The sequence below is a fragment of the Geotrypetes seraphini genome, chromosome 11 (assembly GCF_902459505.1).
Source record: "Geotrypetes seraphini chromosome 11, aGeoSer1.1, whole genome shotgun sequence".
NCBI lineage: Eukaryota > Metazoa > Chordata > Amphibia > Gymnophiona > Dermophiidae > Geotrypetes > Geotrypetes seraphini.
This window is the reverse complement of record NC_047094.1, coordinates 94,468,468-94,494,089: the sequence shown is the minus strand read 5'-3', so window position 1 is coordinate 94,494,089 and position 25,622 is coordinate 94,468,468. Positions and strand designations below refer to the sequence as shown.

At 43.3% G+C, this 25,622-nt stretch overlaps 1 protein-coding gene across 2 annotated transcripts in view; it reads left to right on the top strand.

The window, feature by feature from the left end:
- CDH4 (cadherin 4) overlaps positions 1 to 25,622 on the top strand; it is a 1,411,847-nt gene that overhangs the window by 1,218,488 nt on the left and 167,737 nt on the right. For both annotated transcript variants that reach the window (XM_033963168.1, XM_033963167.1), the window contains exon 7: positions 2,771 to 2,943. In XM_033963168.1, the coding sequence (XP_033819059.1) occupies positions 2,771 to 2,943 (173 nt within the window). The remainder of the gene's footprint in view (positions 1 to 2,770; positions 2,944 to 25,622) is intronic.

Genomic DNA, 25,622 nt, shown 5'->3' with positions numbered 1-25,622 from the left:
CAATCTTCCAGCTCCTCAGTCTGTCTATAATGTGTTAAGTGGCTTTCAAAAAATTCATTGTATTCCATAAAAGTTAAACAAAACCCCAATGCAAGTTCTCCATGTGCAAAAATAAAAAGTCACTACGGTTATTCATGGAAACAATGCAGTTTAAGACCTGAGACCCCCCACCCCTTTTACAAAGTACTTAAATGAAATAATTTTTCTTTCCACATAGCTTTAAAATTAAGGGCATAGAGTTATTTCGTCCACATCTCTGTTTGTTATGAAAAGAAATCTTTTAAATAAAGAGTAAAAAAGCTCTACCTGCATCTATATTCATCTGTATATATGTATGGCTAGATAGCAAAATGCACTTCCTGTTGTGACTTTCTTTTTCTCCTGTCAGTTTCCTCGGGTTTTTCTCTGGCTCCCTTCATTACCCTCCCGACATTACCCTTCATTTGCAGCTCCTTAGGTACTTCCAACTTTAGTTTATAAATCCCAATTTCCCCATCCCCCAACTCACCCAACCCAACCCCCAATGCACAAAAGTTTGCCATGCACATGAGACAGGTTGTAGCCAGTCTTACTTGAACGGCAGCTCAGCCTCTGATGCTCAAAAGTGTTCTCAGGGGAGGGGGGTCTTTTACTGATTGCCGTTGCAGCCACTGAGAACCCTATGCAAATGCATTACATGGAGCTCATTAGTATTTAAATGATCTCTCCTTGTGATGCACAAAAGGGAATGCTCACCTTTTACAGGTAAGTTTTACAGGAAGTCTGGAGCTGCTGGTAGCTATTTGTGTGTCTGTTATATGAGTGTATGTCCCACATCTGTGGCCAGAATGCAGCTGTTAGGCACAGGACATACACTCACATAACAGATGCACAATACCTGTGTTCAAATCACTGTAAAACGTTTGCTCAGGATCAAACCCACAACCTCAGGCAGCTCCTGCCTCAGCAGCCTGAGGTTGTGGGTTTGATCCTGCTTGCAGGCGCCAGACACAGTCCCTCCCCCTTTCGCCAGGCTGCTCAGCACAAATAGTGTGACATCAGAGAAAGTGCTGAAGCTGACGCGGGCAGCATGTTCCTGGCTGCTAGCACCAAAGTTAAAAAGGTACGGGGAAGGGGCACTGGCCCTTGCTCGCAGCAGGGGAAGGCATGAGAAGGGGGGCAGAGAGGAAGAAGGGTGCCAGCACTCCAAGGAAGACCGCTCCCGGGGTGGTCTGCCCCCCTCGCACCCCCCTCACTATGCTACTGGTAGTACACTAAAATTTCTTGCTTAGCTGCTTATCCTGTGCACATCCAGGAGGAAGAGCTAAAGTTGTTTTAAGTGTAAAGCGTTGTGACATTATAAGGTAAATATACAGCTAGAAGCGGTCAGCAGCATTTTTGGACAGAGGCAGAACCAATATAATCCGTACCCTCATTACCTCTCACCTAGACTACTGTAACCTGCTTCTCACTGGCCTTCCGTTAAACCATCTCTCCCCCTTTCAGTCTGTTCAGAACTCTGCTGCATACCTCATATTTTGCCAATGTCGCTATGCCCGCATTACCCCTCTCCTCAGGTCATTTCATTGGCTCCCTGTCCGTTTCCTCAGCTCCTTAGTATCTTTCCTCTCTCCCCTCCCGCCCCCACCTCTCCCCGGGCACTCCACTCATCGGATAAGTCAATTATCTGTACCCTTCTCCTCAATGGCCAGCTCTAGACTCCTTCCCTGCTACTTTGCTGCATTGTAGGCCTGGAACAAACTGCCTAACTCGGTACATCAAGCTTCATCTCTGGCCGTATTCAAATCCAGATTCAAAGCACACTTCTTTGAAGCTGCTTTCAATTCCAAACTCCAACCCACCTGCTATGCACCAATATCTGTGTTATCATTCCCTCTGTAATTCCCCCATCTGAGCTCTGTGTATTGTTGCACCTTCTTGTCCACTTTGTCTGTTTTGATTAGATTGCAAGCTCTTTTGAGCAGGGACTGTCTCCTCTATGTTTTGATGTCTAGTAGCCACATAAGGTGAACCGCATAAAGATAAGACTGTGTTTTAGGTGATCCTGTTTATCTAATCTAATCTAATCCTTAGGTTTGTATACCGCATCATCTCCACGTTCGTAGAGCTCGACGCGGTTTACAGTAGGAGAAATAGGAAGGAACTACAACAGAGGGTTAGAGGTAGAAGTGTGAAGAAAATTTAGAGGACTTGGGATGCCAAGATATAAGAGTTTCCTTGATTCCTAAGTTGGAGGGAGACTTACATTTTTTGAGAAAAGCCAGGTTTTCAGATGTTTGCGGAAAACTTGGAGAGAGCTCAAGTTCCGAAGAGAGGAGGTAAGGTTGTTCCAGAGCTCAGTGATTTTGAAGTGGAGGGAGGTCCCTAGCTTTCCTGTGTGGGAAATGCCTTTTAGCGAGGGGAAGGATAGTTTTAATTTGTGGGAAGATCTGGTGGTATTAGGGTTTGAGGAATTCCAAGAAAGAGGGATAAAGGGAGGGATATAGGCACTTAACCAAAAAAATACCAATTTGTTTCTGGACTTGCTCACAAAATAGCTGGTTTCGAATTAGGCTCTAACTGTGGATCTTGCACTAACCAGTTAAGTGTCACCAAATATCTGCAGTTAGCCCCTAACAAGCAATTTAAATGGCCAGGAGCCTCTCCGGGCTATTTAAATTGCTTTGAATATTGATCTGTGGGTTGGTTTGGGGGTTTTTGTTTGTTTTTCATCTTCCCTGCTCAACCTGTCAACATTCAGAAGAAAAATTCAGCACCTCTCTTGTTTCAGGTACCTATGTGATGACAGTTACGGCACATGATGCCGATGATGTGACCACAGTCAACGGAATTGTCATGTATCGGATTCTGACCCAAAGTCCACAGAGCCCATCCCAAGACATGTTTGTAATCCACAGTGAGACGGGAGCCATTAGCACTGTAGCTGCTGGACTAGATAGAGAGGTAAGACAGGAAAACTCATTATGTTTATCTAGAAATTGAAATGTTACCTACATTTTGTTATTCATATAACATTGTGTGGGAGCCAGAAAGCTCTGTCACCTCCTTTCTGCAGTTCTTTGGAAGTAGGCGTCCGTGCAACTGAAAATCCGAGCAGAGGAAAGTTGCATGGTGATCACACAGTAAGTGGTAGTGGAATTGGAATGCAGGTCTCCAGCTGTCACAACCGTGCATTTTGATTTCTAGGCTAGCACTGGCTTAACGTCACTGTTGACCCCTAGGCTTTGCTCCTTTTTTTGCATGTTTTTAGTAACAGCACTTATTAATTTATTCATCGATTTGATTTATATATTGCTTCCCTTTTGCAAGTTAATGTGATTAAACAATATTTGTTATGCTCTCTTCCCTCCTCCCTCCCTTATTTCACCCTCACAGATCAAACCCTTCACTAACACAAATGTCTGATAGGGAGGAAAAGGGTTTGTATGAGCTGTGTCTTGGCACAAAAAACTCTTACTGAAAAAATTGATACCTGGACTTCCGTTTTTGAAAGAATCAAGTTTTATTTCATTTGCTATCCCGCCCATTGGAGGGGTCCTTCTAGGTGGCTTACAATCTAACCTCCCCATTACAAAACTGTGCATGAAGTTTTTAGCTGAATGCTCTGTGCTGCTCCGCCAGACAGTACTAACAACGTTGTGTGCGGTTTTGTAAAAGGGGAGGGGTTAAATTAAATACAACATGTAGTGTTTGAGGGTTTATGCAAAGACATGATTGAAAGGGGAAGGCAGGTAGAACTATAAATTGCATGAACCCAATGGATTTGCTTCATTTTTAACAAATCTTTGACAAAAAGGAATATTTGTGAAGTGGTTATCGTTCTATAAAAACCAGGTTGTGAAAAGGAGCCTCAAGCAGATCATTTATCATTTATTAAAATCTATTATACTGCCAGTTTACAATATAATTAAATGCATATAGATAGTAAAAAACTCCATTTAAACATAGAAAAGTTCAACATACATTCTCTAATAGGAAAGCAACATTCATTCGAAACCAATCATAACTAAAAATCCAGGAAAGAACGGGAAAGTACCGTATTTTTCAGACCATAAGACGCACCCACCTGTAGAGGAGGAAAATCCAAGAAAAAAAATTGGTTCAGAATTATTTTCTTCTTGGTTTTTCCTCCTCTACACATAGGTGCGTCTGGTGCTGGGAAGCCCAAAGCCCTAAACAGTCCAAAGAAGCAGCCCGAAGCCGTCCGCAGCCCAATGAAGCAGCCCAAAGCCTCCCCCCCAGTACCTTTTTAAAGTAGTGGTGGTCCAGTGCGGTCTCCTGCTGGACGGCTGACTTTCTCTGCAGAGCGACGCACAATGCAGCCAGCCTACCTCCCACAGAGCCAGCCTGCCGGCCTACCTCCCACAGAGCCAGCCTGCCTCCCTCCCCCCAAAGCCAACCTGCCTCCCTCCCCCAAAGCCAGCCAGCCAGCCTGCCTGCCTCCTTCCCTTCCTACCGCGGAAAAAAAGCCTCCCTCCAGGCCCAATTTAAACTCACTCCTCCCCCCCGGTTCGCTGCTGCTGCTCCTCTGCTTACGTCCCTGCTGCTAATCGCACCCAGAAGCCTTCTTCCCAATGTAAATTCTGACGTCGGAAAGGACGTTCCGGGCCAGCCAGAACGTCCTCTCCGACGTCAGAATTGACTTCGGGAAGAAGGCTTCTGGGCGCAATTAGCAGCAGGGAGGTAAGCAGAGGAGCAGCGGCGGCGGACAGGAGGAGGTTTAAATCGGGCCTGGAGGGAGGCTTTTTTTTTTTGGTGCAGCAGGGAGGGACAAGAAGCAATCGCCTGTCCCATTTCCCCGCGCACAGCTTTGGGACGCTGGCCCCGAAAACGGGACATTTTGCCATCCCGAAGCTGTGTGTGGGGACAACGGGACAGGGGGTCTGAAAACGGGACTGTTCAAAACGGGACGTATGGTCACCTTAAGTATACAAGTCCCAATCCCTTTCCCTTAAAATTGATGTCTGTTGCTGTTATTAGAAATGTCTCTCTATAATCTGACTGCGAGTATGGTCAAAAAACTCCATGACCATTCACTCAGTAGGACTGCTTAATTGAATGGATCCCTGAGGAAGATAATGCTAATTGAATCGCAGTTCTTAAAAATTATTAAGCAGGAGGAGGAACCTGTCAGGTAAAACGTGATCTGAGCTAGTGTGTGTAAACAGTAAGTAAAGCAGCCTGAATCCCAATGAAGAAATGAGAAAGTGTAGGATATTGTAGTATCTGGACAACAAAAACTGCAAAGACTCTTTTTTTTTTTAAATCAAATGCTGCTTGATATAAAGGACCACGCAGTCCTTCAGCAAAGTTCATTTTACAGCAGACAGTCTCTATGTGTGGCAATAGGTGGACTTTTGCAGAAATAATAACAGTCATGTCATAGTTGCCAAATCCTTGATGTCTTATAGGGTTACCAGATTTTTCCACATGGCCCTGCCCTATTCTGCCCTGCCCCACCCTGCTCTGCCTCCAGCCCCTCCTCATTCTGCCTCCAGCCCCACCTCCACAAAGCTTCATCTTTCTTTTCTGACCTCCGGGCCACGTCTGAAGGGCCTCAGAGCATGCGCGGATGCGTGTGATGTCATCCGCACATGCTCAGAGGCCCTCCAGATGCGACTGGGAGTTCAGGGCTTTCCAAAACCTGGACAAACTACTGGTTTTTGGTAAGTCTGTCCGGGCACCCAGACGTCTGGTAACCCAATTGTCTTAGGAACTAGAGACCAGCTCATAGAGAGTCACATCAAGTTTCAAGTTTATTAAAAAATGTTTTAAACCGCTTAATCCGCCTTTAAACCCAAAAGAGTTACCCAAAGCAGTTTACCAAACTAGCGAGTCAAAAACAAAGTCAAATGTAGAAAATACAGTTCAAATTTATATAATATATTTTATATAAAACAAAATACTAAAAATTAAAATTAGACCTAATCACCCAGCTACTTGCACTAGGGAATTGAAGCACCAGTGACAATAGCCTTGGACAAGTCGGTAGATAGAAAAACAGTCAGTAAAGTTTCCACACCCTCTCACCTGCCACTCCAGGTTACCAATGTAGCTGTCATAGTTTACAGAATCTGGAATTTTTCTCATCTATTTTTCAGGAAGGCCTACTTACAAGCGTAAACATGCAGATGCTGTCCAAGGCACCTAAAATATACTAAGATATTAGATGAGATATGCTTTGTCATCCCTATCGGCCAATGTTTGCCATGCTATCTCCTACCATACTATGTCTGCGAGTGTGGCGCAGCGGCTGTAATGGCAGCCCTGTCACCCTGAGGTGGTGGGTTCTGACATGCGCCGCTCTATGTGACCTTGGACAGGTCACTTGGTTCCCCAATTCCCCAAGTATATTAGATAGACTGTGAGAATTAATTCATGTAACCGTTCTGAGCTCCCCTGGGAGAACGGTATAGAAATTTGAAGAAATAAATATAAACAGAAATACCTTCGGTTGAAAGAAATTATCTATTGGAGGGCTTGACTTTTCAACTAGCTAGTGAACATAGAAAAATGATAGCAGATAAAGGCCAAATGGCCATGCCCATCCACAGCAGCCACTATTTCCTGCTCTCTAGAAGAGATCCCATGTGCCTGTCCCATGCTTTCCTGAATTCAGACCGTCTTTGTTTCCATCACCTCTACCGGGAGACTATTCCATGCATCTACCACCCTTTCTGTAAAAAAGTATTTTCTTAGATTTCTCTTGAGCCTATCACTTTTTAACCTCATTCTATGTCTCCTCACTCTGGAGTTCCCTTTCAGTTGAAAGAGACTTACCTCATGTGTTTTTATGTCATATAAGTATTTAAACATCTCTATTTTATCTCCCCTATCCTGTCTTTCCTCCAAAGTATACATATTGAGATCTTTAAATCTGTCCCTTATGACGTAGACCATCAACCACTTTAGTTGCCTTCCTCTGGACCTACTCAATCTATGGTCTCCAGAATTGTACACAATATTCTAAATGAGGTCTCACCAGAGTCTTCTTTCTAAAAGAGATCTCACCAGAGTTATACAAGGGCATCAATACCTAATTAGTTTTTGCTACCACCTTTTCAACCTGTTTGGCCACCTTAAGATTATCATGTACTATCACACCCAAGTCCCGCTCTTCTTTCATGCACAAAAGTTCTTCACCCCCTAAACCAGGGATGTCAAAGTCCCTCCTCGAGGGCTGCAATCCAGTCAGGTTTTCAGGATTTCCCCAATGAATATGCATGAGATCATTGGGGAAATCCTGAAAACATTACATAACTTTACATTAGTGATTTTTATTCTGCCTTTACCTTGCAGTTCAAGGCGGATTACATAAGAATCGTTAAGATATTAAGAAGTACATATTGTTAAGATATTAAGAAGTACTTAGGGAATAGTTTGAACATTTTCTGGTTTGCTAATGAGTAGTTGGTATTGCAGGGGGAGTTTGGAGTATGTTTGGTTGTGTTATATTGGTTTTATGTATTTTTTGAAGAGTAGGGTTTTTGTCTCTTTTTTGAAGGTTTTGTAGTCTGTGGTCAAAGTCAGCAAATTGGTGAGTTGTCGGTCTAGTTTTGCTGCTCTGGTGGCCAGTAGGTTGTCATACATTTTTCTTCGTTTGACAATTTTGGTTGGTGGTGTGTGACTATTGTGTGGGTTCTCCTGTGTCAGGTTGAGGTGAATTGAGTTAGTCTATTGTTCCAGTAGGTAGGGCTGTCTCCGTTTATAGCTTTGAATAGTAGGCAGTGGAATTTGAAGTGCATTCTGGCTTGTATTGGGAGCCAGTGTGAGTTGTGGTATGCCTCTGTGATGTGGACATATTTTTTCAGTGAGTAGATGAGTCTTAGGATTGTGTTTTGTATTGTTTGAAGTAGTTTTATCGCAGTTGCTGGGCAGGGGAGATATGTTGCAGTAGTCAATTAGGCCAAGGATCAGTGATTGAACCACGAGTTGGAATTGTTTTCTGTCGAAGAATTTTCGGACTTGTCTTAGGTTTCTCATAGTTGCGAAAACCCGACTAGATTGTGGCCTTTGAGGAGGGACTTGACATCTCTGCCCTAAACTGTACCGTTCCCTCGGGTTTTTGCAACTCAAATGCGTGACCTTATTTTTCTTAGCATTAAATCTTAGCTGCCAAATTTCAGACCATTCTTAAGGCTTCACTAGGTCCTTCCTCATGTTATTCACACCCTTCATTTCCAAGTTTATTAATCATTTTTATACTACATATCAGACAACTGTCTTAAGCAATGTATAATAATCATAGAGAGAAAAAAGGGGAAGGTAAATTTACTCAGAAAAGAACGTTTCCAGGTGTCACCATCCTTACTAAAATCACACTGCCAGAGCCCCAGAACACTATAAATAAGCAGGGTCATATTTTTTTCTTAAAAAATAAATTGTTGTGGATAGGATTAAGGAGAAATTTATTTCTGAATTGAACTCAGTTAAAGGTAATATTAAGGCACTTCAAGATCTAACAGTGGGTTTTGCTAAAGATAAAATGTTTTTAAACAGGAAAATTTAACAGATAGGGAATTATAATCATAGACTGGATTTACATCTTTCAAATTTTCCAGTGTCCCCAGCAATAACTCCTTTAGATGCTTTTAAAAGGTACCTGATAAGAGGTGTTGAAACTCTCCCATGAGAATATTCCCCCAGTTAATCATATATACTCATATGTTCCTACAAGAAAAGCTACAGGAGAGAATCCGGAGACCTGACGGTTTAACCCCTAATGGAGGAGAGGTTTTGAATATCTCAGAATTACGTGAGACATCTCTATCTGATATTTCTGAAAGAGCTACATTATTTATGGGTTGGTTTTTTTTTTACTTTGAACACGAACTGAACGCTACACGGGACTTTATTTTTGTACTTCCCCCAAGTACTATTTTGTGGGAAGAAGATTGGATGTTTTCCGATGTTACAAGACAAACACAGGAAAGAAGGAAACTCTTCCTGGCAATGAGATCTGAAATTGTGGCCATTGATGCTTCTTTCCTGTTGGCATACATTGCATTCTCACTATTCGCTGAAAACGTGAATATGAAATGACTGATCCTATGGGAAAAGGAGGGTTAGGTTCCTGTACGACCATGCTTATTATGCATTTTTGCTGCCTTAACACCATAAAGTCATCATTTCATGTACACTTCTTGTAAAGAACAGGTTCTTTATTATATTCTGCATTTTAAAAAATGTATTTTATACATTCTTTATTCTGTATAAAACAATCTTTTGGTGTAACATTACGTGGGCACAGCTCTACGAATATCTTCATCCTCATGGGAACATACTCTGCATGACCGTAAATAAGCAAAAATGCCCCGTGAATAGTGAAAATGGGTTACACTTTATTTTGCACAAATAAGTGAATTTGTGAATACAGAACATGCAGATAACGAGAACGCACTATATTCCTGAAAAACTTAGAGCAGTGGTTTTCACTAATTTTTAAGCGAAGGCCGTTTTGAGTCCAAAAGGGTTGAAGGAGAGCCGACAAATGTCTTCCTACTTGGAGCTATGACACCAATAATACTTCACGACATTCATTCCTGCCACAATACCTGACCTTGGTCACATTTGCAGAATATAGATAAACCCTAAGCAAACACAGGACATAACATAACATTTGTATACCACATTTCAATTACTGAATTGAAAATAAAATAATTTTTCCTACCTTTGTTGACTGGTGATTTTATTTTTCTAATCTTTTCCCAGTTTCTGATTGCACTTCATAGAAACATGATGGCAAATAAAGGCCAAATGGCCCATGTAGTCTGCCCATCCGCAGTAACTATTATCTCTTTCTCTCTCCGAGAGATCCCATGTGCCCACAGGCCCTTTTGAATTCAGACACAGTCTCTGTCTCCTCCACTTCCTTCTGTCTGTGCTCTTAACTGTTTTGAGGGCCTTCCTTCACTTTTTGCCTTACATCCATCTTTGGCATTAACTTTTAACATCTTTCTTCCATTTTTCTGCTTCCTTCTCACATCTATCTACTTTTCCATATCTTCCCTTCCCATCTGTCCATGTGCCCTCTCTCTGCCCTTCCCTTCCATCTATATGTGCCATCTCCTTCCTCTTTCTTCTCCTCTGCTCCCACCATTCATAAACATCATTTCTTCCCCACCTCATCCCTTCTCTACCCCACCCATCCCTGTGCACCATCTCTTCCTTCTCTCTCTCTTGCCCCATCCCCACACCCCTAAGCACCATCTCCTCCCTCCCCTTCATCCCTGTGTACTATCTCTTCCTTGTCTTTCTCTCTCTCTCATGGTTTGACATCTGTCTTCCCCCTTTCCCCCTCCTATAGTCTGGGATCTTTCTCCTCTCCTTCCCACAGTCTGTTATCTCTCTTCCCTCTTTCACTTCCCTCCTCCTCCCTTTGTGGTCTAGCATCTCTCTGTGTTTTCCTCCCCCTCCCCTAGACTGGAATCTCTCCCTTCTCCTTCTCTTCCCTGGACTGGCGTATCTCTTCTCCCCTCCCCACATTCCTCATTTAGTGGACAGACAGCTCTTTCCTTCCTTCCCCCATTTCTGTGGTCTGGTATCTCTCTTCCCTCCTTCCCTTTCATCCCCTTGTCTGGCATCTCTCTCTTGTCCTTCCCCCCAGCCCCCGCCCCCAATGATCTGAAGTCTCTATTCTTTCCCTGGATGTCTGACATCCATTTCCTCCCCATCCCTGCAGTCCAGCATCTCTCTAATATCCTTCTCATGTATCTGTCCCCTCCTTCCCTTGCATCCCATTGTTTAGCATTTCTCTATCCTACCCTCCCCCCTCCTATGGTCTGGAATCTCTATCCACCCCTTCCCTCTCCTGGTGGTCTACCATCTTTATTTCCTTCTCTTCCTTCTCTCACATCCCCTTGTCTGGCACCTCTTGCTCCTCCCCCTCCCCCTCCCCCCCCCCCCCATGGTCTGGCATCTCTCTTTTCCCCTTCCCCTAGAGGTCTGTCATCTTTTTTCCCTTTCTTCCCCATCTTCACAGTCCAGCATCTATCTATTACCCTCACCATGTGATTTCCCCCCCCACCCCACACACACACACATGCTTGCTCACCATTCTCATTCCCAGCGGTGCCACTCTTACTCTTCGGGATGCCAGCAGCATAAGTGAAGTAAACACACTGCCTTCGGTGGCCCAGAAGCTTTCTCTCTGCTGCTACTGCTTCCTGCCTAGTTGTTTACTTCACTCATGCCATCAGCAGCCCGAAGAGTAAGCAACTCTGCTGGAAGTGAGAAGGTGAGCAAGCACTGGATCTTGTTAGAGGGAGGGGGACTCCGGATAAGTTTGCGGGTCACCCAGAAGGTCTCCGCGGGCTGCTATTGACTCATGGACCTTGCATTGAAGACCACTGACATAGAACTCTGTTGGATATGAAAAAGATGGTCACTGGGGCATTAGTATAAAGTGGCCTTTTTCTTATTTATTTTTTATATTCCTCTTTTTATGGCTATCTTCATCTTTTAGTGTGCACTCCCCTTTTTTGTTTGTTGTCTAATTAAGATAAGGTACTTTAATAAATATTTTTCCTTTATTTCTTTATGTTTATCTTTCTGTATTGCTGAAGCAAGTGTATTCTTGTGAAAAAAAATTGGAACTTTATAAATAATTTTTTTAAGTCTTTATTCAATAACCAATACAAGAAATAAAAAAACAAAATGCAACAAAGAAGAAGTAAGAAAACCAAAAATACAAGGCAAGTTGATTCATTATAGTTGACATTTTGGTTTTAATTTCCGATATAGTTTGGTAAGTCTGCTACATGATCTCCCTTAGCGCTTTAATATCTTCGACCAAAGAGTCCTGCATAGATTCAGAGCAGTCATGAGGCAGCGACACAATTGAGTCCTTTTCCGGAGTAGGTAAGTCCTTTTTAGAGTACTTAGTCACTGAGTGGACACTGAAAGAGTAATCCGGTTTAACTAATTTTGACACCATAAGAGCTCCACAAGCAAGCGGGGTCAAGCAGAAAAACAACAGAGTAAACTATAGCCGAAATGTTGGTAAATTTATAATGGCTGATCAGAAAGCATTACTCACCCGTCCATGCTGGATGCGATCATGGGACCTCTCTTGATTTAAATTTTTGATAGGATGATTCCATTGGTTGGTGAAGCAGATTGTTGCAAAACCTCCTTCCTTCTGTTACCTCCTCTACTGCTTTCTGTTCTGTACTGCCCAAAGCTGTTTTTGTAAAATATGTACCTCTTTAACACTTTTCATTCTAGCTATGTTCCATAAGTGAACAAAACCTTTCTTAGAGCATTGTTTAGCAGTGGGTTAAGATGATAAACAGCACAGCAACATCGCTCACCATACTTATTTACAGTGTTAAACATGATTTAAGATATTAATTCCTCAAAAGATCTTTCACTCACACACACACACACCTTCTGCCTAAGCATGAGCTAAAAATAATACACGGCAAGAAATTTTAATAATTTTATGTTACCTGCTGACTGAATTATAAACCAATTTGCTGGTATTGTTGTTTAGTTCAGTGATGGAGAAGGGGAGTTGTTCAGCAGTGGGGCAGTGAATTCATTAATGTGGTGGTAGTTAATGTCCCCCGGTGGCAGATCCAAGATGTCTTTATATCTGGACCATGCTAGAATTTGCTTTGTTCCAAACCGCCACCCCAGCACTCTTATCCTTTTCAGATTTAACCATAATTACAAGAGATTTATGCATGAAAAACAGCACACAAAGACCAGAATATGATTAGATGTTAGCTAGCAACGTAAATAGCCTACAAGTGTGTGATTTTGTATCAAAATAATTGTCTCATTAGGTTTAATCATAGTAACTCCTTGGCACTTGTGTCTGTGGTGTGTCCCACTGCCAGCAGCAGGAGGAACCCGGATAAAATTGCTTTCCTGCTGGTAGGTGTTAATTTGGATTCATGATCAAGTCCGATGCAGACAGTAGCCTAATCTGGAACTGGTTACCTTTTATATGAGCCCATTTGCGGTAATTATTGCTTCTGCATATAAATTTGCAGACTGCTAAATGTGCTGGGTGTAATTGGAAGCAAAGATTGCAGACTGCACAGTTAGACGTTTTTACAATAGCCTTGGGTTAGTAAATTACGATGGGGCTCATTTTCAAAAAAGGGCGTCCAAAAGACAGCATGAGCCGGCACTTGGATGTTTTAATTGCCAAAACGTTCAAGTGCCGATTTTTGAACTTACTTCCTAGATGTCTTGCTAGGCTTTTTGCCTGCCGTGTGTTCAAAGTTCAAGGGGGTACGTTGGAGGCATGTTATGGGCGGGCATAGCGCTTGGATGTCTTGCGGCGATAATTGAAATTTACCAAGGCATCCAGACATCTGGAGCTAGACCTGTTTTAAAAGTGCCTAAGTGTCAAAAAGGTACCCAAACTGACCAGATAACCATTGGAGGGATTAAGTCATGACCCTCCCACACTCCTCCAGTGGTCACTGAACACTCTTCCACCCCCCAAAGATCTGAATGAAACAGTACATACCTGACTCTATAACAGCAGCACCTGGTATGGGAAATCCTAGTTGAGTAGCAAACAGGTGTCTGGAGTAACCTGGTGGGTAGTGTAGTGAACAATAGAGAGTGGGACCCAGGTCCATATCCCAATCTAGCCACTACATTTATGGTGGAAAGTTTAAGCCCACCAAAACCCATCAAAATCATACTATACTGCCATATAGGTGACACCATCAAACAAAACAGGGGAGAAGGTATAACACCAAAAATGTTACTGGTGGAAGCAAAAGAAGTTCGTTATTAAACAAAAGCTCCCCCAAATATAAAGACAATATTACTTACAATATAATTTTTAATTATTGGTAGGCTAAAGTTCAGAGGCCGTGGAGGGGTTAACAAAGGGAACAAGCCCCCAACCACCTCACCACTCAATCATTGCATGATCCTCCATTTTTAAATTACTGTGCAAAATAACACTTATAGTTGATAAAAAAAAAAGCTTGAACACTCTTCAAAAATATAAATGAAGTTGTAAAAAGTGAAAAAACATGTAACTAATAGATGGTTTCGACGTGGCACGTTTCAATTGCTGCTTCAGGAAACCAGCACAACAAAGAAAAATGGGGAGACCCAATGATCCACAGTTAAAACAATCCACCGATGAAAACAAAAACTGTGGATACAGATGTTCTGGCGATAATTTATTAAACACTGACATATAAAACCAAGAAAATTCAATTAAACAAGTACAATGATAAAAAATACTGTGATAAAAATCCAACCGGACCCTATATGGTCCGTGTTTCGGCGAACACGCCTTCCTCAGGGGTCCAATGGTTTGCAACCTCACATATAAAGAATTGGACTGAAAACAGTCTATTGTCTTTAAACATGTGAGCAAAGAACACCGCAGACAAGCTGAAGTAGCAAAAAAATTTCAATGCATCTGGCAAAGTGTACCAGTCACAATAATGACCTTTCACCCTGTCAGTAGTGAAAATAGCAGAACAGGATAAGACAGCCTGGCAAATTAGAGAATTAAATCAAGGAAGTGTGCTAAATATAATTTACTTAGATTTCAGCAAAGCCTTTGACACAGTTCCTTATAGGAAGCTCTTGAACAAACTTGACCGGCTGAAGTTAGGACCCAAAGTAGTGAACTGGATTAGAAACTGGTTGATGGACAGATGCCAGAGGATGGTGGCTAATGGAATTTGCTCAGAGGAAGGAAAGGTAAATAGTGGAGTCCCACAAGGATCAATGTTGGGGCTGATTCTGTTCAATATATTTGTGAGCGACATTGCTGAAGGGTTAGAAGGTAAGGTTGCCTTTTTGTAGATAATACCAAGATTTGTAACAGAGTGGACACCCCGGAGGGAGTGGAAAACATGAAAAAGAATCTGAAAAAGTTAGAATGGTCTAATGTTTGGCAACTAAAATTCAATGTGAAGAAGTGCAGAGTGATGCACTTAGGGAGTAGAAATCCGAGGGAACCGTATGTTCTGGAAGTTGAAAGACTGATATACATGAATGGGGAGAGGATCCTTGGGGTGAGGATCTGAAGGCAACAAAACAGTGTGACAAGGTAGTGGCTGTAGCCAGAAGAATGCTGGGCTGTATAGAAATAGACATAACTGAAGGGCTATTTGTGCACTACCATTTTAGGCCTGTGGCCTGAGTCGGGCCAAAGAACCATTTTCTTTCCTGCTTGCACATCTTGGAATTTTACAAGCTGTGTGTGTGGCAGCCAAGGTCATTTTTGCCAGCACTGGGCCATTTGCTTTTCCAATGGAATGTGTGGAAAAGAACTACTTCTGCAGAACATACAAGACTGCATCTGGTACCTTATCTCCAGGATGATTTGTGTTACATCTGATACTGACCAGTAGGCTTCATGGATGTAGCTGTGACCCAAAGATGCCTCTACAAGTCAATGCCCACGAAAAAGAGAAGGGCAGCTTTTTAAGTGAGAAAGAAGTTGGAAGGACAATTTTGGAGGAGAAATATTCTAACCTAGTGCTGGAGGAGTTCTTGTGCTGCCCCAGAAACAAAAGATTACAAAGAAGAGTTCCCTCATGCCATGCTTTTGGAAGAGCAAGTGGCTGTCTTCATAGAGACCTGTGAACTTTCTCTCTGTTTTACCTAAGACTGATCATCAGCAGAGAGCTCATCATCATACTGTAGGAGCATAGATTTCCACCAAGATGAATTTCTATAGCATCCAAGCCAAACTGGGGCCCACCTCTGGCTTGTTGCCCAGGAAGAGACATTCCTCACACCTGGTGGATTGACCCTTCCCCCCCCCCAATTCCCGGGAATCCTATGATAAGCAATAATTACTTCTATTGTTCACTAAGAGGCTCATAATCAAAACAAAAAGAATTCTAAAAAGTGGCCTAAATCGGGACTTGGACGATCAAAAAGCCAGATTGTCCAAGTACCGATAATCAAAGCTGGTTTTAGACGTATCTAAAACCAGTTTAGGCCTTTCCCCTGCCTCTAAACGTATAGAGTGAAAAGAGGTGCTTTTAGAGGAGGGGAAAGGGCGGGAGGTGGGCAGGAGGTAGGCCGACCTACACTTAGTCGTACAGCAGGTATAACCCAAACTTTTGACAGGTTGCCTAGTTGGCACTTATACATTTTGACTTAGACCAAGTCAAAACAGGTATAATTGCCGAAAAGGGGCCGCTGAGCTGATCGCGGCTGCCAAGATCAGCTCAGCGACTCCGACAACCTGCCCACCCCCAATCGCAATAATCGCAGCAGGAGAGATGCCTCATCTTTCCTGCCGCAATAACGATCCCCCGAAGTGCTGCTAACCGCGGCACTTCGGGATGAGGATCGAGGCAAGAGAGATGAGGTATCTCTCCTGCCATGATCCTCACCCCGTACTGCCACGGTTCCCAGCACTTCGGATCGCTATTGCGGCAGGAGAGATAGCCAATCTCTCCTGCCACGATCCACTGAAGTGATCCGGGCAGGAGGGAGCCTAACCCCTCCTGCCCAGGCGACCCACCCCATCGCCCCCCTGAACTCTCAATTGGCATCCCAAACCCCCTCCACCAATTGGCCTCCCAACCCCCCCAACCGTCGAATGGCAGGCCTTAGGGCCTGATTGGGCCAGGCGCTAAAGGCCCCGCCCACAGGAGGGACCTTAGGCACCTGGGCCAACCGGAAATGTGCCTAAGGCCCCACTCATGGGTCGCGGCAGTTCAGAAGTGTGCAGGGGAGATGAGCCATCTCTCCTGCCGCGATCGTTTGGGGGGGGGGTGGATTCTGTAACCGGTGTTGTTTTTGACAGACACCGGTTATAGAATCCAGCTTGTAGGCAAAGGACTGGCCTCTCCTTCGCCTAAAAGGGCTGGTTTTGGGCGTTTGGGACTTAGGCTGTTTTTTGGGTTGATAATGTGTTGTAAGTGTAGACATAGTGGTGGTCTGGGCGTTTAAACAGCTGAACATAGAGGTAGGCCATTCTCAAAAAAAAAAACCCTCATTTTGGACGGGTTTTTTTGAGAATGGACATTTTCCCTGCTTCTACTTTCAACGTTTAGGGTCTAGGCCAAAAGGGGACTTAGATGTTTTTTTTTTATTATGCCCCTCCATGGGTTTAGTAGTAGAAGTGCTTATGCATGTGTGAGGAAGGTTTATGGGACTTCTGTGGTGATTTAGCCGGGTGTAAATCATAGCTGTTTATCTCTCTAGGATATCTTAGTTTCTAATATATTCCTTGGGCAATATATATAGCTCTTGTGCTAAGGGCATGCCAGTATTTACCAATTGTTTATGTATCTGTTTTTATCTATAAACAGTAGTATGGTTTATGCAAGTGATATATTTTTCTATGCATTTTCTATTTTGGCAATAAATCCTTTCTTGGCCAATTTGTTTCTCCTTGTCTGAATGCAGAAACAAACAAAAAGTTTGTACCTTGGGTTATAGTGGAGCTTCCCCTAGACGAGTACTAAATAGCTTTGGGCTAATTACCCATAATGAGTTTATAGCTCTAATTACCACTACATAACCAGTAGAAGAAAGGAGAGGTTGATGCCCCTGTACAGGTCATTGGTGAGGCCCCACCTGGAGTACAGTGTTCAGTTTTAGAGGCCTTATCTGGCTAAGGATGTAAAAAGACTTGAAGTGGCCCAGAGAAAAGCAACAAAAACGGTATGGGACTTGTGCCAAAAGATATACAAGTAGAGATTGTAACACCTGAATATGTACTAGAGGAGAGGAGGGACAGAGGAGATATGATACAGACATTTAAATACTTGAAAGGTATTAATATAGAAACAAATCTTTTCCAGATAAAGGAAAATGGTGAAATTAGAGGGCATGAATTGAGGTTGCACAATGGCAGACTTAGGAGTAATGTTAGGAAATTCTTTTTCACAGAGAGGGTGGTAGATGCCTGGAAGGCCCTCCCAGGGGAGGTGGTGGAGATGAAGACAGTGATGGAATTCAAAAAAACGTGGAATGAATATAGAGGATCTGTAAATAAACCATAATACAGAATAACAAATAATAAAAAGAACAGCTATATTGCAATAGAGCAGCCAATATTAAAACTGACATAAATGCATTGAAGTCTTAAGCTTTTACAATAGAAGATGAATGAAAACCTAAAGTTGTTTAGGTGATTTGTATTCTGTACAGTTTTTTTCTCCATTAAGTGAGTTTTGTAAGGCTAAACCCCCTTCATAGCACTACTTTTGGAATCGGGTTCAGCTATTTGAATATAGTTTAAAGTCCTACAGTCTGTTTATTTCAATGCTTATATTTCATCAATCCCATGGTATAATTGTTCTCCACATAACATTAGAATAGTGTAAATAGGGTAATCACTTTGTTTTACTAGGCCACAGGGAGTTCCTAGCCTACTCAGAGTTGAAGAAGGAACAGACTGCCAGTAAGCTCTGGAGCCTTATCCAAAGTATATGCCCTGGGACCAAATATTTATAACACCAGCCTTTTTTGCAGTTTATTTCTTACCTGCCCTTATCCAGGGTGAGTTACATGTTGTGACCAGCCAGGCACTGTGCCTACCAAGGTCCCAGAGAAAGCCAGAAGGAAGAATAGGAAACCCGGAAAGGGGATGTCCAGGACCCAGTCCAGTCACTATGCGGATTTCCCCGAGCCTACTAACCAGTCAGAATCAGGGGCTAAGAATACTTGTCACACACCTCGGGAACTCAGCAGAACCAGGAACTCACAGGGAAAACAGTATCTAGATCACCATTGGGGGAGCCAGAGGGGGGAGCAGATCCCTGCTGGCTCAGGCAGGGCATGACCCTGCCTTAGAAAAGCCAGCAGTCTGGAACAAGCAGGCAGGCAGGTTAGGGAAGAAACTTAGGGTGCTCCCCACTGAGAATCTGCCTGGCTTAAGCAGTGGTAATGGCTGTGACCCTATGGAGGTTGAGGAAGTGGGAATGTCCTCAGAATTGCCAGTAGCTGATGAGGAGGCTGCCATGGAGGTACAAATGGCGCTCCCTCTGGAAGAAGTATGTGGAGCCGTGGAACCCATGAATGTAGGAATATCAGTTTGCTCAGCCTGTGCTGAATCACTGTGAGTTGTTTCTTTATTGTTGTGGCTAGGTTCCTTTTCCTGCTCCTAGTCACCGTCAAAGTCTTTTCTGTTCTGGACAATTGTTTGAAGCTAAGAGTTAGTGGGGAGAAGTTTGCCAACACCTGGGAGGGAAGTTTGAAAGCGTTTTTGTGTGCTTTTGATGGCAAACTTAATGGACTCCTCTTTACCCAGCCCTGCTACAGTTTTCAGGCTGGAGGCTTTATTTTTGTATATGTTTGCTTGGAGAATTGGAATGAACAAGATTATCTCTGGGAACTGTTGAAAGCTATGAACTTACCTGAGTGCTGCTGAGGAGCAGACTTGTGAGAAAAGAAAGGTGTAATTTAAAGCTGCTCTGTGAGAGTGCAGGACACAGAGAGAACTGTTTCTTGAGGAATAAAAATCCTGAAGGCTGCCGGGGTGTTCCTCAGGCTTTATTTTGTTTCCAGTTGGGACATTGGTTGATTTCTTTGAACTGTATGCCATTTTTGGACCTCTATTTTGAGCAAGTAAAGTTTTCACTTTTGTCATTCTATCCACCGTGTTTGAGTTATTGATTAAGATTTGTGAGGAACCTACAGGGTGACTCCAGTCCGGGTCACATGCTGGTATACTTTTGTTGGTAACCACTGAGAGCTCTGTTGAGCCCTGGTCTAGGGCTGCAGTGCAGAATAGAACATATACGTTTCTTGTAGAAATCACTTCAAGGACACAGTATAACAAATAACATACTTACATTTCAAATCAAATTACATATAACATATACGTCACATCGAAGACGACTATCATTTTAGGCCAAAACTGGCCAAACCCAAACATATATCAAAATATATAATTCCATAAATCATACAAGATGCCTCAATGACAGACATCATTAAACCAGATAAAACAAACCAGACCATCAAACACCTCCGTGACCAGCACGCAAGAGTAATCACTCCTTCTCCTTCAACCAAACTCAGACCCTATCTTTCATCCTACAGAACAGGTATCTTTTCAGCAGTTTCCTAAAGTTCTGTAAATTTTGCTGCTCATGAAATACAATACAATACAAAAAAACAACAAAAAATAACCATATGCACCATCAACTAACATAAATCAACACAAACCACTGATTAACACCCCCCCCCCCCAGCAAAAATAATCCGATCATTCCACAAAAGCCTGATTTAAAAGCCTTTTGCATTAAATCCAGAATCCATTTCAAATGCTTGCCTGGCTTTTAAGATCATTCACGGCATCCTTCCTCCCTTAATCCCACTATCTTATAACTCCTCGAGTCCTGACTCTACCAGACCCGCCCAATGGTATAAACTACCCTTCCCCTCTCTACAAGGTATTCGCTATGCAGGCAAACTGGGAAAATCCCTTCTCTTCAGAATCACAGGTCTTTGGAATGACCTTACTACCCCGCCGCGGAACCTGGGCTCCCTCCAATTATTCCGCAAGCAACTGAAAACCTGGCTTTTCACTAAAATGTAATTCTATCCCCCCTTACTCTTCTCTTCTGTATATAAGTTCATGTAAACCTTTTTTTTCTTTCTCTTCCTATATTTTAAGTTCTTGTAAACGGTGCCGAGCTCCATATCCGTGGAGATGATGCGATATAGTTTAGTTTAGTTTAAATCAATGCCACAATGGTCACTTTATTTTAAATCAGCTGGCTTTATATATATATATATATATATATATATATATCCAGGGCAGGATTAATTCATCGAGGGCCCCTAGGCACACAAGTACACTGGGCCTCCTGCCCCGCCCCACCCCACCATGTGCCCAGGCCGAAATAGGAAGCTGCGTCAGAGGGAAGCTTTGGGCAAGCAGCACCGCTTGCAAAATGACAGTTCCCGTTACCTTTCTTACCCGTGTTGCTTGCTTGTCTTACTTTCCGTCGATGGGGGGGGCGCATTGCTGGTTGGGGGGCCCACATTGCCGATTGAGGGGGCCCGCATTGCTGATCGATGCTGGAGGGGCCCATCACCATGTGGAAAAACAATGTTGATGCCCTCCTTCATCGGGCCCCCCTGACCATTTTGGTTAATCCTGCCCTGTAAATATCATTTTTATTAAGGAGACAACAGGGGAAACAAGCATGGTACAAGGATGAAATAGGCAAACAGAGTCTTTATTAACAAAGCTTGTCTCATTTTCCAGAAAATAGTGATCAACAGTTGAATTTACATTGTTCATATTTCATGTGAATATTATAAAGAAAGGAACTGCAGACAGGTGTACAAGATACAGGCAAAGTTTTCTTATGAACAGATTGTTGCGTACAGATATACCACTTTTTGCAAAATGGGACCCAGCACGGTCCATGTTTCAATCAACACATCTTCAAGGGTCCCATAAAAAAGTGGTATCAAAGGACATGCAACAAATATGCCTGATCAGTATATTTACTTTTTTGACACCTGAAAATATTTATAGTTTATTGCACGTTCTATACTGCTTAGCTTACAATAGCAATGTACATCATTTAAAAAAGTTCAAAGACTGAAAGGAATGCCATTTAAAATTTGAAAAAAACCATCCACACAAGATTTTGCATCATGCAATTAAATGCATACTAAATTGAATTACTGCACGTGAAGTCAATTACCATGTATTACATATTAAACATTTTTTAAACTGAAATGAAATGTAAAATGTACCAAACATTTGAAAATAGAGGGGAACACCCAAATAAACTCCATATTTATGTGAACAAAGAATGCTGCTGAAAATGACTAAAGCAGTAGGTTGTCAAACGTGTTTTGCAATGGTCTGTTGTAGGGTACGGCTAGGCAGAACAAGGGTTCATAGAGAGATAGACAGATGCCGGGCTACAGGTCCCCAGAGAAGAAGATGCTGGTTTGGAGAGAAGGAGAAAGATAAGATGAAGATGTGAATAGGGTCAGAGGAGATGGAAGGGAAGAGAGAGAGAGAGAGAAAGAGTTGGATGCAGGGGCAGAGGGGAAAGCTAAAAAAAACAAAACTGTATATGTACTGGAGTGGGGGTAGGGGTGGGAAAGGCCCATCAAGGTTAAATTTGGGCCCACCCAAAATGGCTTAATATGTAGGTCTCCAGGAGATTTAGTAATGAATAATAATAATAATAATAATAGTTTATGTACCGATTTACAATGATTGAAAAAATGCTACAAATTGAGTAGAACTTGCATAGTTGGAGATTAGTGACTAACAGTTTATAAGATCAGTTGCTGTGGGAGAGATTGTGCAGATCAGCTACCTAGGTACTTCGAGAACAGATATGTTTTTAGGTGTTTCCTAAATTCACCATAGTTATTTGCATGCATAAGTAATTTTTCCAGGTTTTTGCCCCATAATGCTGCTTAATAAAAGAGAAGATGTTAATGCAGCAGTGCACATTCATGAATCAAATTGTTAATATCTTGAAATCAGTGGTAGCCAAGCCATGCTAAATCTACCCTTTTATAGACCCTGAGGACAATTCTTGTAACAGTGCACCTTAAACAGGCACTTGATTGAAACCTATTCTGTAATAGGAAGTAGTCACATAGTTTCCTTTATGGACCGGGCTGGAGGAGTGTCTGGGGGGCCAAGCAGGGGCTTGTCAACACTCGATCTCAGGGTTTACCCGTTCCGGAACCAGAGGCAGACTTGGGAAGAATATTTCCCTTTAAGGAAGGGGTCATGCAGCGGTCTGCGCAGAGACAGGCGAGAGACTCAAGAGCCCAGAAAAGGAGACAGCAGCAGCAGAGGGTGCAAGGTTTGAGGCAGGTGGAACAGAGGAGAGAATTTCCTGGGCTTCCTCAGGAAATAATTAATACCTTCCCCACGTTTGCAGGAGAGCAGCGTGCTGATCCTTCATTGCAGGAGTTATGGCGCCTGGCTACCGGGCTCCAGTCAGGTCAGTCAGGGCTGCAAATTAAAAGGGGGCTCCTTTATAAGGAAGGTGGATATGCAGAGGATTCGGGGGAAAAGAAGGAACAATTGATGGTCCCAAAGGGGTTCAGAAGGGCCATTCTGTGGACAGCTCATGACTCTCCATTAGCCGGGCATAAAGGGATTCAGGCAACTCAGATACAGGTTCTACGCAGGTTCTTCTGGCCAGGTCTGAGGCAGAAAATAGAAGAGTTTTGTAAGTCCTGTCCCACCTGTCAGAGGTTGACCTTAAGTAAACCAGTGCGGGCCCCCCCTATCCCAGTAGTGGAGGAACCTCTCATGAGGCTAGCCATGGATATTGTAGGACCTTTAGAGAGAACTCCTAGGGGATATAATTTCATTTTTGTTGTCATGGATGTTGCCACCAGGTACCCTTGGGCTTTTCCATTACATAAGACATCATCTAAGGTGCTCATGAAAGAATTGATGGGACTGTTCTGTTCCATAGGCTTTCCCAGGGAGGTACTGTCTGACCAGGGAAGCAATTTTCGTTCTAAGGAGATGGAACGGTTCTGGAAGGACCTTGGGGTTAGGCACATTAGAACCTCTGCCTATCATCCCCAGGCGAATGGAATGGTGGAGCTTTTCAACCAGTCCCTGAAGCATATGCTTAAGAAAGGGTTGGGAAATAACATGAGGGATTGGGATCTCTTTATCCCATATGTCCTATTTGCCGCCCGAGAAAGGGTCCAGGACTCCCTGGGGGTTAGTCCCTTTGAGATGTATGGGCGGGCTCCTAGGGGTCTTGTGGACGTGGTCAAGGAGGGTTGGGACTCCCCTGAAGAGTCCGACATGGATGTTATATCCTATAAGAACATAACATAAGAACATAAGCAGTGCCTCCGCCGGGTCAGACCATAGGTCCATCCTGCCCGGCAGTCCGCTCCCGCGGCGGCCCAAACAGGTCACGACCTGTCTGTATCACCAGAAGGGGCTCCCTTGCCACCTTGGTTTCACATTGAAGTCCTATCTTCCCATCGAAGTCCTAATCCTCCAGTCTTGCACATGCATGACCTGGTTGGGTTTCTATACTTATTACCTGGTTAGCTTTCTATACTTGTGTTACATCACAGCTCCTCCCTCAGTATCCCACGATCCCTTTATCCCTCAGGAATCTGTCCAATCCCTGTTTGAATCCCTGTACCGTACTCTGCCTGATCACTTCCTCCGGTAGCGCATTCCAAGTGTCCACGACCCTTTGTGTGAAAAAAAACTTCCTTGCATTTGTTTTGAACCTATCTCCCTTCAGTTTCTCCGAATGCCCCCTCGTACCTGTTGTCCCCTTCAGCCTGAAGAATCTGTCCCTATCCACCCTCTCTATGCCCTTCATGATCTTGAAGGTCTCTATCATATCTCCCCTGAGCCTCCTTTTTTCCAGAGAGAAGAGCCCCAGCCTATCCAACCTCTCAGCGTATGGGCAGTGTTCCAGCCCTCTTACCAGTTTCGTTGCTCTCCTTTGGACTCTCTCAAGTACCGCCATGTCCTTCTTGAGGTACGGCGACCAATATTGAACGCACCATCGCTCGATACAATGGCATGATGACTTCCCGCGTCCTGGTTGTTATGCCCCTCTTTATGATGCCCAGCATCCTGTTGGCTTTTTTCGAGGCTGCTGCGCACTGTGCGGATGGCTTCAGTGATGCATCCACCATCACACCCAAGTCTCTCTCAAGACTGCTGTCTCCCAACAATGCCCCCCCCAATTTGTAGTTGAACAACGGGTTCTTTTTCCCTATATGCATGACCTTGCATTTTTCCACGTTAAAGCGAGAGGTGAAATATTTGGGGTACACAGTGGGTAGAGGCCAAATTAAACCCTTAGTCGACAAGGTGAAATGTATTCAGGAGTACCTGCAACCTAACACCAAGAAACAGATGCATGGATTTCTAGGCTTAATGGGGTATTACAGGAGATTTATTCCCAATTTCGCTACTAGGGCTACCCCGCTTAATATGTTGAAGAAGGATGTCCCTGATACCTTGCAATGGGACACAGACAGTGTGGAGGATTTCCATGATCTGAAGGAAAGTCTGTGTAGACAACAGGTCCTTGCGGCCATTGACTATAACAGGCCTTTGATCCTTCAGATGGACGCCTCAGGCTAGGGTTTGGGGGCCATACTCAGTCAGGAGAAACTGGGCCTGGAACACTCAATTCTGTATCTGAGCAGGAAGTTGCACCCCAATGAAAGGAATTATGCAGTGGTAGAGTTGGAGTGTTTAGCGGCTAAATGGGCGATGCAAACACTAAAGCACTATCTGGGGGAGAGGCAGTTCACCTTGGGTGCAAAGTTTGAGGCAGGTGGAACAGAGGAGAGAATTTCCTGGGCTTCCTCAGGAAATAATTAATACCATGGCTTCAGGAAAGGGAGATCATGTTTGACGAATTTACTTCAATTTTTTGAGATCGTGAACAAACAAATTGATAGTGGAGAACCGGTGGACATAATATACTTGGACTTCCCGAAAGCGTTCGACAAGGTTCCACATGAGAGACTTCTCATAAAACTACAAAGCCATGGAATAGAGGGAGATATACTAAGATGGATAGGCAAATAGTAACATAGTAACATAGTAGATGACGGCAGATAAAGACCCGAATGGTCCATCCAGTCTGCCCAACCTGATTCAATTTAAATTTTTTAATTTTTTCTTCTTAGCTATTTCTGGGCAAGAATCCAAAGCTTTACCC